Here is a 16,565-nt window from a genome sequence, read left to right on the forward strand (position 1 = left end):
CTCAGAACCGCGCAGGCGTCGGCGGGCGGGCGAAGGAGCAGGTCCCGCAGCATCGCCGAGCCTCGCAGCCGCATCATGCCGCCGGGTCCGTCAGTGCCCGCTCAACAGGGGAGGATGCTCCGGACGTGGGCGGCCGCTCTCCTCCGGGAACTTGGTCTCCGGCGGGACGGCCAGAGGGCAAAAGAGGGCAGTGAGGTGGGTGTGGCCCCGCTGCGGCTCTCACAGGCGCCGCCGCCGCCGCCGCTACTGCCGCTGCTGCTGCTTCTGAGGCTGACCGTAGCTACTTCTCACACCGCGGAGGACTCCGCACTGAGGCTGAGGCGCAGAGGCGGGCCCGAGACATTCGGCGCTCACCCTCCTGGGGGCGGGAGGACGCCGGCGGCCTGCCCCCTTCGCCTGCTCCGATTAGCTCAGATCACCGACCTCGCTTCTGATTGGTGACTGGAGCAGTCAAATTTCTCTCGGCGCCCGGTGCCCGGAGAGTGGTGCGGAAGATTGGCGGGGGACTGGGGGGGAGGAGTCAAACTGACGTGTGAGGCAGGGGAGCCAGGCAGGGATCCGGAGTAGCCCCTTTCCTCTCGCTTCGTCAGCGCCGAGGGTGCCCTCGTTGAGAACTGGGGCCTTAGTGGTCTAGTCATTTACGAAGAGGATGGGCTCCTGGACTCTGGGGCCTCGAACTGTTTCGGAGACTGATTGGCAAGAGCCCCTGCCGCCCAGGGGCCGACGGTCAGGGGGCTTGGCCGGGGCTGGAGTTTGGCCGTCGGAGCTCGGCTGGTCAAAGCTTGCCGCTGGTCCCCGGCTATCCGGTAAGGGCGTGTGGCGACGCCTCTGAGGGCCGCGGATCCGCGGCGGCAGCCCCAGACGAGCTTGTCCCTCTCCCAAATGTTACGTTTACTTGAAACTTTCCATGGTTGGCGACTGCCCAGATGTGAAGTGTTTTGGAAAAAATGAGCAAAATCCTTTCAGCTATGCGACTTAGCCATTTGGAGGATTGGAGTTCGGGGGACCGCAAAGAGAGAGGGGGAAATTCCAGAACACGACAGCTTTCCTTTTTAAAAATTGCTTTTTAAAATGCAAAATTGTAGACACTCTCCTACTTTAAAGCTGCTTAATTGTTGTAAAATAGAAGCATACGGATACTGGTTCTCTAAATCGTTTTCAGCCTAGTATCACTTTATCCATTTATCCTTTTGGACCTGTAGGAAAAGAGTTCCAAGGAGGTGATAAACTCTGAATTTTTCTTTGAGCCTACATGTACAGTCCACTCCACGCCAAAAAAACAAACAAAAAAACGAAAACCACAGACTTTAGATGATATCCTGAAGCAATTAGGTTTTAATGCATGGATTCACAAAGGTTACTGGGATAATTTTTATGAAACGGGACGGGTGTGTGTCAGGGGCATCGTTAACTGATACTCGGATTTAGTAATCATCATCTTAAAATATTGCACTAGATTAGTAATTAGGAAATCTGGTTGTACCTACAGGTTATGTGACCTTTGGCATGTCACAGGCTTGCCATGTTTAAGTTTTTTCTATCCACTCTTTAACCAGAAGAACATGGAAAAAGCTGTATGTGTAGAGCACTTAACCACATTTTTTTAAGTTAAGACAATTGCAAATTATTTAGAGGGCTTTTATTACCACTTAATGTTACCTGTCACTAAAATTTGATAAGAGTCAAAGTAACAATATATTCAGGAAAAGGAACATTAAGTTTTGGAGGAAAGGTGACATACTACGTTTGCCTAACATTTCCAGTCTGACTTACCAAAGACATAAACCTGAATATTGTTCCATCTCTTCGATATAACTAGTTAAAGGACTGCCTCCTTTCTCTCAGCCACATCCAAGCTATTGACAAATCCAATTATTATTTTCCTCCTGCTTTTTCTCTTAGTTTCTCTAATTTTCCTATGAAAATTCTTTCTAGTGTTTAAGGGTTTAAATACTTTATAGTATACTTAACAAATGTAGAAAATAAACCTAGTAAAAGATAATTTTTTAGAGTTTCTACTTTCAAGGATGAGCTGGTGAGAATGCACTGATGTTACTCCTGACATTTAGAAGAACTTCGAGTCTGCTGAAATTTAACCCCTTGTTTGAGAAGACCAATAAAAAGTTTGCAAATTGAAACTACTATAAATTGAATTAAAATGTGACTCATTAATACTTTAATTTGATTATTTTCTTCATCATATAATTTTTTAAATCTTTAGTGATTTTTTAAATCAAATACAACTTTGGAACTATGAGTTGGAGTTAATTACTATTTCCATTAGGTTAATTATTCACCTATTGAGTCATATAATCATATAAAATAAAGTCTATCACTGTACAAGCATTTTATACACATACAATAGTCTACCAAAATTCCTACAAATAGAAAATGGCTCTTCAGATTAACATGTGGCTGGGTCTAAGAGCTGCTCTTAGACTTCCTCTTTGCTACTAGATACGTGCAGCTATCCTACAATAGGTTGTGGTCTCATAGCCATTGAGAAGGTAGTCAGTCATAGAAAGGAAAAATTGGAATTTTTGCACTTTGTATTTATTCTAACTAGAAGAACAGTTCTTGAGCTTCTGTGTTCTTTTGAAGATTAGAAAAGGCTGATGTTTCAAGATGGTAATGTAACCTATATATAAGTTCCAGATCTTGCCCTTCATAAAGACTAAAAGGGTATTATCACAAAAACTAAATAGAAAATAATTCTCCTTTGACTAACAGCTTAAAAGTGTTGCCTAAGTTTTTTAGGTTTGTTGGTTTGTTTGAAATTCTTCTGTTTAGAGAATACTACTACTTCCCTTTCTTTTCTTGGTTTCCTGCTTCAACTGGCCAACTTCCTAGCCTCGCTGATAAACCCTGCCAAACATAACTTATTTTTCCAAAGCTGAATTTGGATCTTTATTAAAGTATTATAAATCCCTCATCTATAAAATGGGGATAATATTGGTATCATATCTCATAGTGTTGTTGTATTAAATGAATCAATACATGTAAAGCACTTGGAACAATGCTAGTTGCATTCTATAAGTGTTAGCTATAATTATTATTTTTCCATGCGTGAATAAATTTTGATGTGCAATGTGATTAGTTGCCACATCTATTATTGAAAAGGAAAACTGGGAATTGTTTTAAACCATCTAATCATAAAATAGCATTTAAGAAGAAGCTAGCTCCCTAAAATGAGATCATTTTCTTCATTTTTAGAAAACAAACCAATAATTTCCAAAGTATCTTAAAACAGAGAGAGACTGCTGCAAAGACAGTCAGATTAAGCAAAGCTGGGCTCAGTGCCCAACGTACAAGCTACTTACAAATAACTAAAAAAAAAAAGTAGTAAACAAAGAATTGCTAGACAAAAAAAAAAAAAAGCTGGCCTGGATATACATGTCACATACAATTAAAGCTAAAAATCTATCCTTTGCCATCTATGTAAAGTAAAATGAACTTCTGTTCCTTGCAACATCACACAAAAATGGCAAGAGAGATTTTAATCACATCTGAAGAGACTATTTGCATGGTCTCATTTAAAATACTAACCATATGAAATTGTTTTTGAGGGTCCCCTGATGGCTGGGATGGAAGTGCAGTGGTAATCAGTCATTTTTCTTCATTCAGAGTGATATGGTAAAGATTTCAGTTAGTTCAGTTTATAAATTAATATTGTTTAGACTTAGATCACAATTACATGCATGGGGCCTCCAGATATTTATTGATTTTTCAAAGTGATTTTAATTTTTTTGTAGATTCACAGAAAATATTAAATTGGACTAAATCCCATCCTAGATATCAGAAGGTCTTACTTGTATATTAGCAAAACCTAAAAAAGTTTTGATTTTACAAGTATCCTAAAAGTCAGTCAAAAGGATACCTATTTGACTATGAAAACAACCTCTGTGGTAGATTGTATTACTGTTCCCAAATATTTTTGTCCCTCTCAATGGGAGGTCTTTAATTCCTCACCTTGATAAATGGCAGGCTTGGCCTTATGCCTTTGTTCAACGAAATGTGAATGGAAGTAATGTAGGCCACTGCTGAGCAGATAATGTGAGTCATCACTTGGTTCTATCATCTCTCTTTTCCTTTTGGTACATGAACAGCAGGTTCCAAAGACGGGATGATTCCTTTACCTGGATCCCAGATTGATGGAACAAAGCTGAAGATGACTGATTGACAAACAACATGAAGAGAAATACACCTTACTGTAAGTAATCTCAACTTGGGCATTATTACCATAGAATGATTTAGGTTGACTGATACATCATCCAACTTGTGAAAATTTGGCAGCCATGAGACTAATATTGATAACAAAGAGTATTTGAGAACTCTGAAAGATAGGCAGTCATCTAGAGCAGTGGTCCCCAACCTTTTTGGCACTAGGGACTGGTTTCTTGGAAGACAGTTTTTCCATGTGTGCGGGGGGTCGGGGGGAAGGTTCAGGCGGTAATGTGAACGATGGAGAGTGATGGGGGGCAGCAGATGAAGTTTCGCTCGCTCACCTGCCTCTCACCTCCTGTGCGGCCTGATTCCTAACAGGCTGTGGACCAGTACCTGTCTGCAGCCTGCGGGTTTGGGACCCCTGCTCTAGAGCAGTTGAAACTGAGAACCACTAAGAGGACAGTCAGAATAGGCATATTCAGAATAGGCATTCTCTTTCAGGGATGATTAAAACCAAAGTTCAGCTAGGAGATGTTTGATGTATATATATATTTGGACACTTTGGGGAAAATTAACAGTGGTTTGAAGTATGAGCTCCATATCAATTATGCTATGTTGGTTTTATGCTCTGAAATCTAATGTTGGTTCCACGTCTGAAATTTGTCACATTTTCTAAGCCCTGGAAAAGAAAAATGAACCTGGACTTTTGTCACTTTATGCTCATCAAATGGTAAGATCGTATTACCAGTTTGGAAAACAATTACTGAACTCTGCTGAAATCACTATTTATGAAGCTAAATCCAAAATTCAGACATTTGGGAAAAAAGCATCAGAGTCCACAGCAATGTATTTTGATGTTCTGGGGTGAAGAGAAATCAGTATTCATTCTCTGTAAAGAGCAAGTTCCTTCAAATAATCTTTACTTTTCAAGCATCTGACATTTACAGTTAGCATGTGAGTCCCTCTGTCTAATTATAAGTCACAAGAGGCAACTCTACAAAAGAAAGGTTGACTTATGATAGCTCTGCTTCTCATAGTGACAACACCATGCGGTATGTTCTGACGCAGAGCTTTATTCATATGCACCCCAGATAGTACAACAAACGAACGGTGTGACGTATAAAAAAAATCTCTGTAGAAACAATCTAAACGTTTATCAGTAGGAGAATGGATTAAAATAATGTGATATTTCTACATAATGAGATAAAATATATTATTTAAAATGAATGATCCCCAGTATCATGTATTAAAGTGGATAAGTTTCAAAAACAAATTACAGATGGATATGTATTTTATGATACCATGATTATAAAATTGTAAAACGTGCAAAACGATATATTATTTATAGATGTATACATATATGGTTTCAAAAGTTTCAAATGTGCATAAGAATGATAAACATCTAATTCAGTGCAGTGGTTATTATCTCTGGGTGTGTAAAATGGGGAATGGGATTGAAGAAATGTACAAAGAGCTTCAATTGTAATGAATGAACTGTCTGTAATGACTGAATTTTTAATTTAATTTAATTTATTTTTGGCTGCATTGGGTCTTTGTTGCTGTGCTCAGGCTTTCTCTAGTTGCAGCGAGTGGGGGCTACTCTTTGTTGTGGTACGCAGGCTTCTCTCATTGCGGTGGCTTCTCTTGCTGTGGAGCACGGGCTCTAGGCTCGCCGGCTTCAGTAGCTGTGGCACGTGGGCTCCGTAGTTGTGGCTTGCAGGCTCTAGGGTGCAGGCTCAGTAGTTGTGGCGCACAGGCTTAGCTGATCCTCAGCATATGGGATGTTCCCAGACCAGGGCTCAAACCCGTGTCCCCTGCATCGGCAGGCAGATTCTTTATTTTTATTTTTTTTTACTTGTGCGGTATGCGGGCCTCTCACTTTTGTGGCCTCTCCCATTGCGGAGCACAGATTCCGGATGCACAGGCTCAGCGGCCATGGCTCACGGGCCCAGCCGCTCTGCGGCATGTGGGATCCTCCTGGACCGGGGCACGAACCCGTGTCCCCTGCATCAGCAGGCGGACTCTCAACCACTGCGCCACCAGGGAAGCCTGGCAGGCAGGTTTTTAACCACTGTGCCACCAGGGAAGTCCTTGTAATGACTGAATTTTTAAATAATAATTTTTAAAATCTGAAGTGAATATGGTACCGCGATAATTGATACACAGGTATTTGTTATATTCTCTTTTTCTCTGTGGTTGAAATATTTCCTAATTAAAGAAATGCAGCTTTGTTATAATGTTGAAAGCCATTACTTTTCTCTAAAAATTATAAGTGTAGAAAATATTACAAATCCAATATTCAATTTTTGATGTTTCCTCTTAAACCTTTTTTTTTTTTTTTTTTGCGGTACGTGGGCCTCTCACTGTTGTGGCCTCTCCCATTGCGGAGCACAGGCTCCGGACGCGCAGGCTCAGCGGCCATGGCTCATGGGCCCAGCCGCTCCGCGGCATGTGGGATCTTCCCGGACCGGGGCACGAACCTGTGTCCCCTGCATCGGCAGGCAGACTCTCAACCACTGCGCCACCAGGAAAGCCCTTAAACGTTTTTTAATTTTGCCTAACCAATGCTGGATGATACAGGTAGTAGGCATATATTTACCTTGTAAATATAGTTCAGGTGTGCAACCAACAAACAATATCCTTGAACTAAAGGCTTTACAAAAGGTACAAGTGACTAATATTTAACTGAAAAACCTATATAAAAATTATCTGGTTCTTGACTATATCAAACAAATATGAAAGCAATTCTTTAATTAATACAATATGAATAAAAGTACATCCTTTTTTCCTTTGAATTTAAAGAAGTTATTTATCTTTGTAACATTCCTGTTGGGGACAGGTGTTAATTGTTAAATTTTATGGCTATAGAAATTATAAGTTAATAAGATAGCACAGCTAATTAATAATAGAGTTGGCAAAGACATGCCCTCCAGCAAGATGTGGCCCTTGCCCTCATTTCTTTTGAACCATTGATGAAGTGCCTACAAAAGATATGCTCATTGGTGCAAAAACACCACATGGCTCTTAAAAATCTTTAAGAGTAATTTCCCCAGTGAGAGGCTCCGTAAGTAACTTGAGTAAAGCAGACCAGGTTAATACATTAGGGAATGATGAAGCCCAGTAAGGTGGAATCGGAATGCTCTGTCTAAAGGGGCAGTAGCTAATCCACTCTAGCCAATTTTAGCTAAGTGGAATGCAGGCACATTTAGATAAACCTTCAGATTCTTTAAGATAATAGAGAAATATTATTTTAAGAAATAAACAAAATTATCTGACTTTTAAATGCAGCTCATTCAATTTTCTTTTAACACTGTGCTAGTCAAACAAAACATCTACAAGAATAATTTGGCGTATGGGCCGTCATGTTTCCAACTCTGCCCAGAACAATCAGATGATGATAGCAATATAACATTTTTGAGGTTTATCCCTGGAGCAGATTCTACTCCAGACCATTAGTCCTAGCCGGCTATGGAAATTCCATTTCCCTTGAAATTGCTGCAGCTATCTTAGTACCAGGAGAGAGCCTGCCTTAAGGCAAACCCAACACACCAAGGCCAACAGAGTAGAGAGATAGAAAGAATCTGGAATCTCCATGACATTCATGGGCTACTGACTCAACCAACTCTGATGCCTTCCCTCCTTAGTTACATGTGATACATTTCTTTAGTATTTAAACCATCTTGGATCTGGGTTTCCATTAAAACAACCTGACTGATTCAAAATCACATTATAGAAGACTCTTTCTCTGTGTTTATCTTTCTCTTTGCCCTGAGTGCAATTTATCAAACCTTTTTCTCTCTCATTTTTTAACCCCACTAAATTATATTATCTATGTTTTAACCTATTTACATATTATATGACTCCCCCAATTGTTTGGGGACCATATATGATACCCTTGCATGATTTAAAATAAAGGGATGGAGTTAGAGATACAGTAAGCATTAAGGAGCCTGCCCCAACCTTCAGTTTGGATCCTGAATCACTTCTATAACTCTAGATTTGCTTCCCTTCTATCCCAACAAAAAATACTGAGACATATTAAGACAACCAACTTTACCTTTTTGCTAAACTAGACTTCTCTACCTGTTTCTGATTGGTTAGTGTTTGAACCTTAACTTGCTGTTATTTATTCTTGCCAAAATGATCAATTTTCCTTGGCTTAACCAACTTTCCTCCTTGGAGTCTTTCCTTATACCATTCTTATCACCTTATATGTCCTAAGCCCCTTTCTCTATCCATCAAAATTCCACTGACCCTTCAGGGTCCCCATCTTATATCTTCATGGTGCTCTCCAATTTCTCACATAATAACCTTTTGCCTCATAACAAGCCATTTGAGATGGGCAGGTACATACAGTCTTATTTTGCAGGTGAGAAAATTGACACAAACATTAAATAATCTGTTCAACATTTTAGTGAGTTGCCTTAAAAGTACCACATATTTCTTAACTCTACCCTTACTATTACCCCTTACCATTCGCATCTGGATATACCATTCGCATCTGGATATACCTTCTGTTTCCTAAGAACTCAGCTCAAATATTGTCTCCTCTTCAAAGCCTTCCTTGACCTCTCTCGGAAGAGTTCAAGGGTTCTTTCACTCTATATCAGGGCTTATTTGGTGATATCTTCATTTATTCTATTACTCTAATTATTCATATTCACCTCTGTCCCAACTGGACAGGATAATTTAAACTTTTTAGCTTTTAACATATCCACTACCATTTTGAATATCATTTTCAATAACATAATTGAGGCTGTTTAATATAACATGGGAGCTTATTAACTAGAAAATAAAAGAAATATATTAGAACAAATAAAACTTTCACAGTTTTATTTGAATCTTGAGTAAATTCCTTCCCTATTATATTATACAAAAAGGAGGATGCTTATTAAAAATTCAAACTGCAAAAGGACTTTATAAGCACCCTGTGTTTTAGTGACTGTCTGCCTGTGCCAACCACCGTACGGGAGCTTAGATTGCACAGATGAATAAGACATAGTATTTTGGTCTAAGGAGATAGATGAAACACAGATACATAAAGTCCTAATTAAAATATAGTATTCTGGATGCCATAAATATTATGTATATATGTATATTCAATGGATAAAGATGATATAAAATAAGTTCTTTCAGGGAGATTATGGAATATTCTAGAAAATAGGTGATATTGGCCAGATAGAAACTCAGGTGTAAGAGGTTAACAAGGGCATTCTGTCAAGAACAAAAAAGAGTGAAGTTAAATGGTAGGTTCAGGTAATTACCAGAGCAATCTGGTGTGGTATTATTAACACTCTCCACTAAATATTTCCAGTCTCCTCCTGTGTAGGACTGTATGTCCCTGCTCCCTAGAAGTTAGATGTATCCATGCAGCTTGCTTTGGCCAGGGAAATGTGATTATAAGCTTAAAAAGCCAATGCATAAAAAAAAAAAAAGCCAATGCATAATTTTTTATTATCTCTTTCCCTATGCCATTCTAACTATTAATGATTAAAGCTGGTGGCTGCTGTCTACCTAGGTCTCCGAGTTCAGAGAAAGAAACTGTTACTTTAAGCTTCTCTGCTTTTGGGGCTGCCCTTTCCTGATTGATCCATCTAATATGAGAGGAAGGTAGGAGAAAGAGCTTTGGATCATAGAGAAGCCAGTCCTACTGGTAGCACATAGAAAGGTCAGCCTATAAAATGACCATTTACCTAAAAGTGTTTGCACAAAATATTTGAATCAGTGAATTCATGTAAATATATTTTATGCTTTTTCAGTTAAATTCCACTTCTGACTAGCTGTTCTTATTTCTGTAACTAACTCTGAAGCTGACAAATGTAATTTGAATCAAGAAATAGGTGTCTTCATGATCTATCTTTACTTAATCTCACGGTTACATAATAACTGACTTATTCCCATCAGTGTTCCAGATGCAGAAAAAAGTATCCAGAGGTATCTGCCGCCTTGATATATATTAGCTACACTTGGTGATTAGGACTGGGTGCTAGTACATTTCTACTGCAAGAGGCATGGTACAAATGAAAATGCTTACCATTTCGGAGGGGGACAGGCTTATGTATTAATTCCAGCATGGTGGAGTGCCTTCACACAGTACTGTCTTCATGGATTTTACCTCCCAGCTAAAAGTGATTCATTTTAACAGGGGTTTGTAGAAATAATGTCTTAATCCAAGAGAGTGACTAAAATAGTGAGAACTTGACATCTTGTGATAGGCAAAAACAGGAGGACTTTGTGTTAGTTAGCACGTGAGTTTTGCTAACATACTACCTGAAAGGAGGAGCTAAGAAGATAGTATATACTGTATAGGTAAGTTTATAGGCAGAGAAAATGAGGTCTAAAAAGGTCTAGATGTGAAGGGGTATCCTAAGCTGTAAGCATGTAAGGCCAAGGACCCATGAATAGGTTGGGATACACATCTTAAGACACCAGAAACACTAAGAGGAAAACCAAAGGGAGAGGATGGGGAAAAAGACAATAACTCTGGAGATAAACTTAGTTTCCTTCATAATGTTGTTTTTCCTAAGTAATTTGTGACATAGGCCAAAGGAAATGCCTCAAGTGTTTATACTGGGGATCTGCCCAAATATTGAGAGGAAAATCAAGTCCTTGTACAGTAAGAAATACAATAAATAAATTCTAAGTCTAATTTTGAAGTCTAAATTTGTGGTTCTTTATTAAAAAGTGTAAAAATGTATATGGGTCTCTAAAGTCTTTCTGAACTGAGAGTCAGGCAAGTAGAATTTAGCTTGAGCCTGGCCATTGCATCCCTGGTGGACCTAGGAAGTCCCTTGATCTGCCAGTGCCTCAGTTGCCTCGTGGGAAGATTAGCCTAAGTGACCTTAAATGTGCCACCTGGGTCTGAACTGTGATTCTGAGCACTGGTTACAAGCAGTTGTGGCTTTTATCTAGAGATTATTAGTCACTTACTGATGAAATCTCATGTCTATTTTTTTCCCAACAGATATGGGAATTGCAGGTCATACATTATAAATATCAAACAAGGTTACAGAATGTTTCAAGTCCAGTCACCAGACAAGTCACCAGACAAAAGTTATGAGGAGCCTAACATATAGCAGTTTTGCAAGAGCAATGAAGGGTTCACACACCTTTTGCTTAATAATCAAAGATTTTTAAAGGAATGGTATGAGAAGGGACAAAGGCATACACAGCTAAGAACCTCAGGGCCTGGGTAGGAACTTGTCCCAGTGTGTGGAACAGTGTCCCTGTAACCTGGTTGGTACAACTTCAATCTCGATGGATTTTCCCCCGGTGGTAGACATTATCAGAATGTAAAGGCAATTATATTCAAGGGTAATTCATGTACTGTGTAGCCGGCTGACACGCACACTTATGGCAGGGGGCTCTGTAGTCACTCAGTGTGCACGTGCTCACTGTCATTAGAGGCAGCTGTTGGCTCTAAGAGCCCTGCAGACTCCTCCAACAGTCTCCAGGACAGTATTTTGGTGCAAACCTTAGTGTGTGCTTTCAGAGAATCATTAGCGAAAGGAGATAACCAGAAGTAAATAGAAAGCAGGTGGACTGGTACAAATGGTGTTGCAAAAATACTTTTCAAGTCAATTACTGTAGGCTTTTTTTTTTTGTACTTTTTAAGGGGATGGGATATCTAGGCTCCACTTATCTCTAAATAATAAAACTTTTCACTCCTAGCAACCACTTCCTGGAAAACAACCTGACAAAAAGATCAAAACAGTGAAAAGAGGTCTTTCGCATATTTAACAATGATAAGAGAGGTTTTAAGAGCAGAATCCTATAATAGCTCCAATCGTACAGCTATATCCACTATCTCTCAGATGAACAGCCAGGGTCAGGAATACCCTTGCTGAAAAAAAAACATGTATTAACCTTTCTGTGATCACTGCATTCTGGATATGACTATCAACTACCTACAGAATTTTATGAGAAAACAATCATTGGATTTTATTGGCTGTAAAGTAAGCCCTATGCATTCACTGCACAATAATAAAACAAATTGCACTCATTTCCTTGCTTCTCCCTGTGTTATGCTGGGCAGTTTATATAATCTCAAAGGGCCTATCAGTTCCCTTACTTGTAACATGAAGATGCTAACACCCACTTTGGGGGGACTGTTGTGAGAATTAAGTGAGTAATGCATGTGTGTTGTTCAGGGACAGGCCCACGCAGAAATTCAACAGATGTTAGCTCCTTGTCCCTTGCAGTTCATTTCTATCCAGAAGCCAGAGTGATCTCCTTAAACTATAAATCAGATCATGTTACTCTCCAGCTTAAAACCGTTAATGGCTTCCCACTACCCTTAGGATAAAATTAAAAATTTGCAGTCTTCCTTAGAAGGCCTCCTTGGCTCTACCTAAATTGTAGCTGCATCTTCAGCCAGTCTCCCACTGAGGTTTATGCTCTGGCCACAACTGCCTTCTTTCAGGTCTTCAAATAAGCCAGACCTATCTCATGGCTCCTGCATGATAGTAGTACAAGGGGAGAGTTGGGGGGCTTTATCTTTTAATATTCTATTCATCAAGCCCATCTTTTCTTTGATATGCACAATTGATATTTTAAAAATCTATGTAAAATGCTATGCAAAAACAGCTTGTAGCCCGCCACTCAGAGTCAAATCGCTGCCTCTAAGGCCCTCCTAAATTGTAATTTGGGAACTGTCACTGCTTTTGCACTTGCTGTTCCCTCTGCCTGAAACCCTTACCTTTCCTCTTTGTTGCTGGTGAAATCTTACTCTTTAGGTCTCAGCTTAAATGTCACCTAGTCAAATATGCTTGCTTGTTAAGAACTCTCATAGCTCTTGTTCTTTTCTTTCAAGAAAATGGATAATCCTATGTGACTATTTCTCTCCTACTGGACTCTAAGGTTCATAAGGGCCAGGAAAGCATGGCTGCTTCATTCAAGGCCATAGTCTGACATAGAGAAGGGATGTGGGAAATGCTTTTTGCTGACGTCAAAGATTTACTAACTAATAAAGTCCACCCAAAGGTATAGCAGAAGGTCTGACCCTGACATGAAAAATTGAAGAGCATTACTCCAGCCAGCCTGATGTCAAATTTTGAGGGTGCATCTTGAGTCAACATGCAGGAGCAAAAGAGAAAGAAAATGCCTCCATCAAAGACTATACCTTTGTATCCTGGGCTCTTTCTACTTCCTCTTTAACTCACTTCCTTTCTTTCCTTCTTTTCTCTTCTTTAACTCACTTCCTTTCTTTCCTTCCTTTCCTTCCTTTCACTACACTTCAACAGATGGTTCTGGAGCAAAACTAAACTTTATGTAGAAAGAGGGATTTGAGAAGGAGGAAGTGCAGAGGCCACCAACTATGAACAGAAGAGATAAGCCACGAGTACTGCCTCAAGGCATTCCTTTTCCTGAGCTCTTAGCAGAAAAGACCCTGCCAGGTATTATCTTTGTACCTTGCTTCTAGTCTGTGTCACATGTGCTTTGGCTCATTTATCAATGAGCTAAGCTACCTGTTTTAGTTTCCTGAGTTGTGCTTTTGCATAGGTCTCTGAAGAGAAGTAGTAATATCCTTTTCTGTTTGGATTCCAGATTCGGCCCCATGTTTGTTTTAGTCATGATAGCACACTTTATAGCCTGCCACCTCTTCCAACAACTCAGAATGCTTTTATAGGAGACTCCGTCTTCCCTCCCTTCCTTCCATGATACTTAATGAAATGTCCCTAAGTGCCAAAGACAGTGATAGGTACTACCCCTTCTGCATTCTCTGGCCTTGGCAGTCTATCTAGATTGACAGTCTCTCCTGCATTTTCTTATCCATTTTGAGTCTTTCCTCCTATCTAGCTTTGATTTTTCTTTAAGGTTCCTTTCCCCAGCCTGGTCTCACATCATCCTTTAGACTATGCCTGTTTGGAAACTCCCAATGTGGAAGGTAGGTCCTAGGGAAGTTCTTGGAGAGATTTCCGTGTCTGTGTTTAAATATATATTACCGCTTAACCACCTGGTCTGAGGCTCCTCTGAGTGAGGACCCGAGGCCCTTCCTCTGAAGTATGAGAACACAGTGGCATCTGCTTTGTCAGGGCCCTTTGTGTTTTAAGTTTGCTCAGAATTTCTATCCTTCCATTAGTTGAGATGGCCACATATTCTGGTCTTTGTCTCCAAAATTCTACTGTGTGTCTTGCCTACTGAATACGATAAACAGAATCAGAACAGTCATGGTGTCAATGATCTATTTTTTATACTGTATTTCACTTGCTTTCTTTGCCCCCTTCACTCCAACTTCCTATGGCAGTTTTCCCTCGCTACATTAAAAATAGCTTTCTGGAAACTTTCATGGAAATTCTTGTGTATAATAGTGTGAATTTAAGAAATCATCTTCCAGGCAGATATCTTTGTTTTATCTTTACAGAGTTTAAGGTTTTGGCATTCAACTGCTTAAACCCCTATAAAGAAATTTCATCCCATAGTGTCTTTGTCTCCTCTAAAAATCACACCCCAGAAGATCTGTCTGTTCCACCCATAAGTGAGCCCTGCCCTGTCCCAATGTTCCAAACCTTCCCCTTTGGGTTCTAACAGTCACCTCAATTCTCAGGGCACATTCCTCCTCTGCTCCTATTTACAGAAACTACCCACTTCAGTCCTAATCTTGTAAAACCAAGCAAACTGCCCAGGAGATGAGAATGGGGAGAGACCATAGTCTGTAGCCTGTGGTTTTATTTAGTTAGCAAAGACTAACTTCAGAAAGGTGTCAGTGCTTCTAGTCACACATTTTCTACACTTTGGCACAACCCCTCATCTTGCAGGAGCGTCAGTAGGGAGAAAAGAGGCCAAGAATCTCTCCATACTCTGCCTAAACACCATGGATTCAGATGTATTATGTCTAGTCCAAAAAAGTACAGAAGTGTAGAATCATAGAGGTGAGAAGGCAGGGACTTGAGAAATATAGCCCACTCCCCTATCTGTTCATTAATCCCTCTAACATTCCTCAAATTGGCCATACAGCCACAGTTTTAAGAAAAAGATTTTTAAAATAATAATGAGCCTAATTCTAAAACCCTAATCAGTATTTCTCAAAGAATGCTTTGCAGACAGCCTGCATCAGAATCACCTGGGTGCTGCTGATGGGTCCTTGGGCTCTACCCTAGTTGGACAGAATCCTAGACTCGGGGTGGGGTGCAGAAGGAGTCTGTACCCCCAGGTGTTTCTTGTGCATGCTAAAGTCTGAGACCCTGCATTCTAACAGGGATCTGCCAAGGTGGATTTACCAGGGCTGGAGAAAGACTTTTTGTGCCTTGAGTGGAGCAGTCCATGCCTGCAGGCATTTTCACAAGAATGTGGTAAAACAGCTGCTACAAACCTACCCTCAACATTTTTTGCCACATCACACTCAGGGCAGCCAAGAGCGGTTATGAAGCTGGCAGATGCATAGGTTTCTACCTCCCGATGAAGATGAGGAAAAGAAGCCATTCCCTGTACCAAGGAGAGGGAGACTGAGCAGAATATTAACATCGCACTTAGTGCTGGAAATCATGTTCCAGGCCCTCTGGCAGTATATCTAGGCAACCATACTAAGGGAAAAGGTTTGAACATTAATGACAGTCTGGAGAAACTGCAATTTATAAAGAAGCATAAGTAAATGCATCTAGGCCATGTGGAGCATATCATAGTCAGTTTGTTCAAAAAACCAGAACACAGGAAGTGAAAAGGAAAACTATGAAAGTAATTTAGCTACAATTCAAAGTATAGCAAAACAAGCCTTAATAGTTTAACCATTTCAACAAAACAGCATATTTTTAGAACAAGGAGGGCAGTGCAGCTCTCCCTATGGAGGAGGCCCGTGTTGAGCATTCCAGAAAACCACGGAGCCTCTGAGCTCAGTATACAAGGGTCGGCTGTGTTGAAAATGCAAGAGCCAGAAATGACACATACCAAGCAGATGACCAAAAACTGACCAAAAGCTAACCAAGAGAGAACAGAGAAATCCATTCTTCTTTCTCCTAGAGAGGAAAAAGTATCACACTACACCTCTCTTAACCTCCTTCCACCTCCCTCCCTGAAGAAAGAGCATTAGACTAGGAATCAGAAAACCTAGATTCTAATCCTGGCTCTGCTGCTCTATGATTTTAACCACCAAATTTAATATTCCCAGCTCTTCATTTCTTCACCTAGATGTAATAGAATGCCTTGGCTAGAATGTACTTTAAAATTTGTGAACGGTTTTTTGTGTGTTTTTGGTTTCTACAAATAAATATTCATTCATCTTTCGTGTAAACTGTTTCTTTGTTTTAGGAAGAAAAAAAACAGAATGGTTTCTTTTAGTTACGCAAAAAAAGAGCAAGTACTGTTAACCTGAATGGGACATTAAACACTATGGTTTGGGAAGGGAAATGGCTGATTGTGTAGCCTTGGGCTAGATTTCTATCTCCAAGTCCCCAGTGTGAGTGTGT

The 16,565-nt window shown here is 40.1% G+C and overlaps 1 protein-coding gene and 1 long non-coding RNA gene across 2 annotated transcripts in view; one reads left to right on the forward strand and one right to left on the reverse strand.

Annotated features, from left to right (window-relative positions):
* GLS (glutaminase) overlaps positions 1-300 on the reverse strand; it is an 80,307-nt gene extending 80,007 nt beyond the window's left edge. Inside the window, 2 exon segments of the mRNA XM_024733670.1 lie at positions 1-2; positions 4-300. The exon segment at positions 1-2 is cut by the window's left edge and continues 322 nt beyond it. Coding sequence (XP_024589438.1) covers positions 1-2; positions 4-77 — 76 coding nt within the window. The 5' untranslated portion in view covers positions 78-300.
* A 256-nt stretch (positions 301-556) lies between these two features.
* Positions 557-16,565, forward strand: part of LOC112392126 (uncharacterized) — a 127,507-nt gene continuing 111,498 nt past the window's right edge. Inside the window, exons 1-2 of the long non-coding RNA XR_003001631.1 lie at positions 557-806; positions 4,107-4,210. This is a non-coding gene — a long non-coding RNA (uncharacterized LOC112392126). The remainder of the gene's footprint in view (positions 807-4,106; positions 4,211-16,565) is intronic.

This window comes from Neophocaena asiaeorientalis, unplaced genomic scaffold (assembly GCF_003031525.2).
Source record: "Neophocaena asiaeorientalis asiaeorientalis breed wild unplaced genomic scaffold, Neophocaena_asiaeorientalis_V1.1 scaffold24, whole genome shotgun sequence".
Lineage (NCBI taxonomy): Eukaryota > Metazoa > Chordata > Mammalia > Artiodactyla > Phocoenidae > Neophocaena > Neophocaena asiaeorientalis.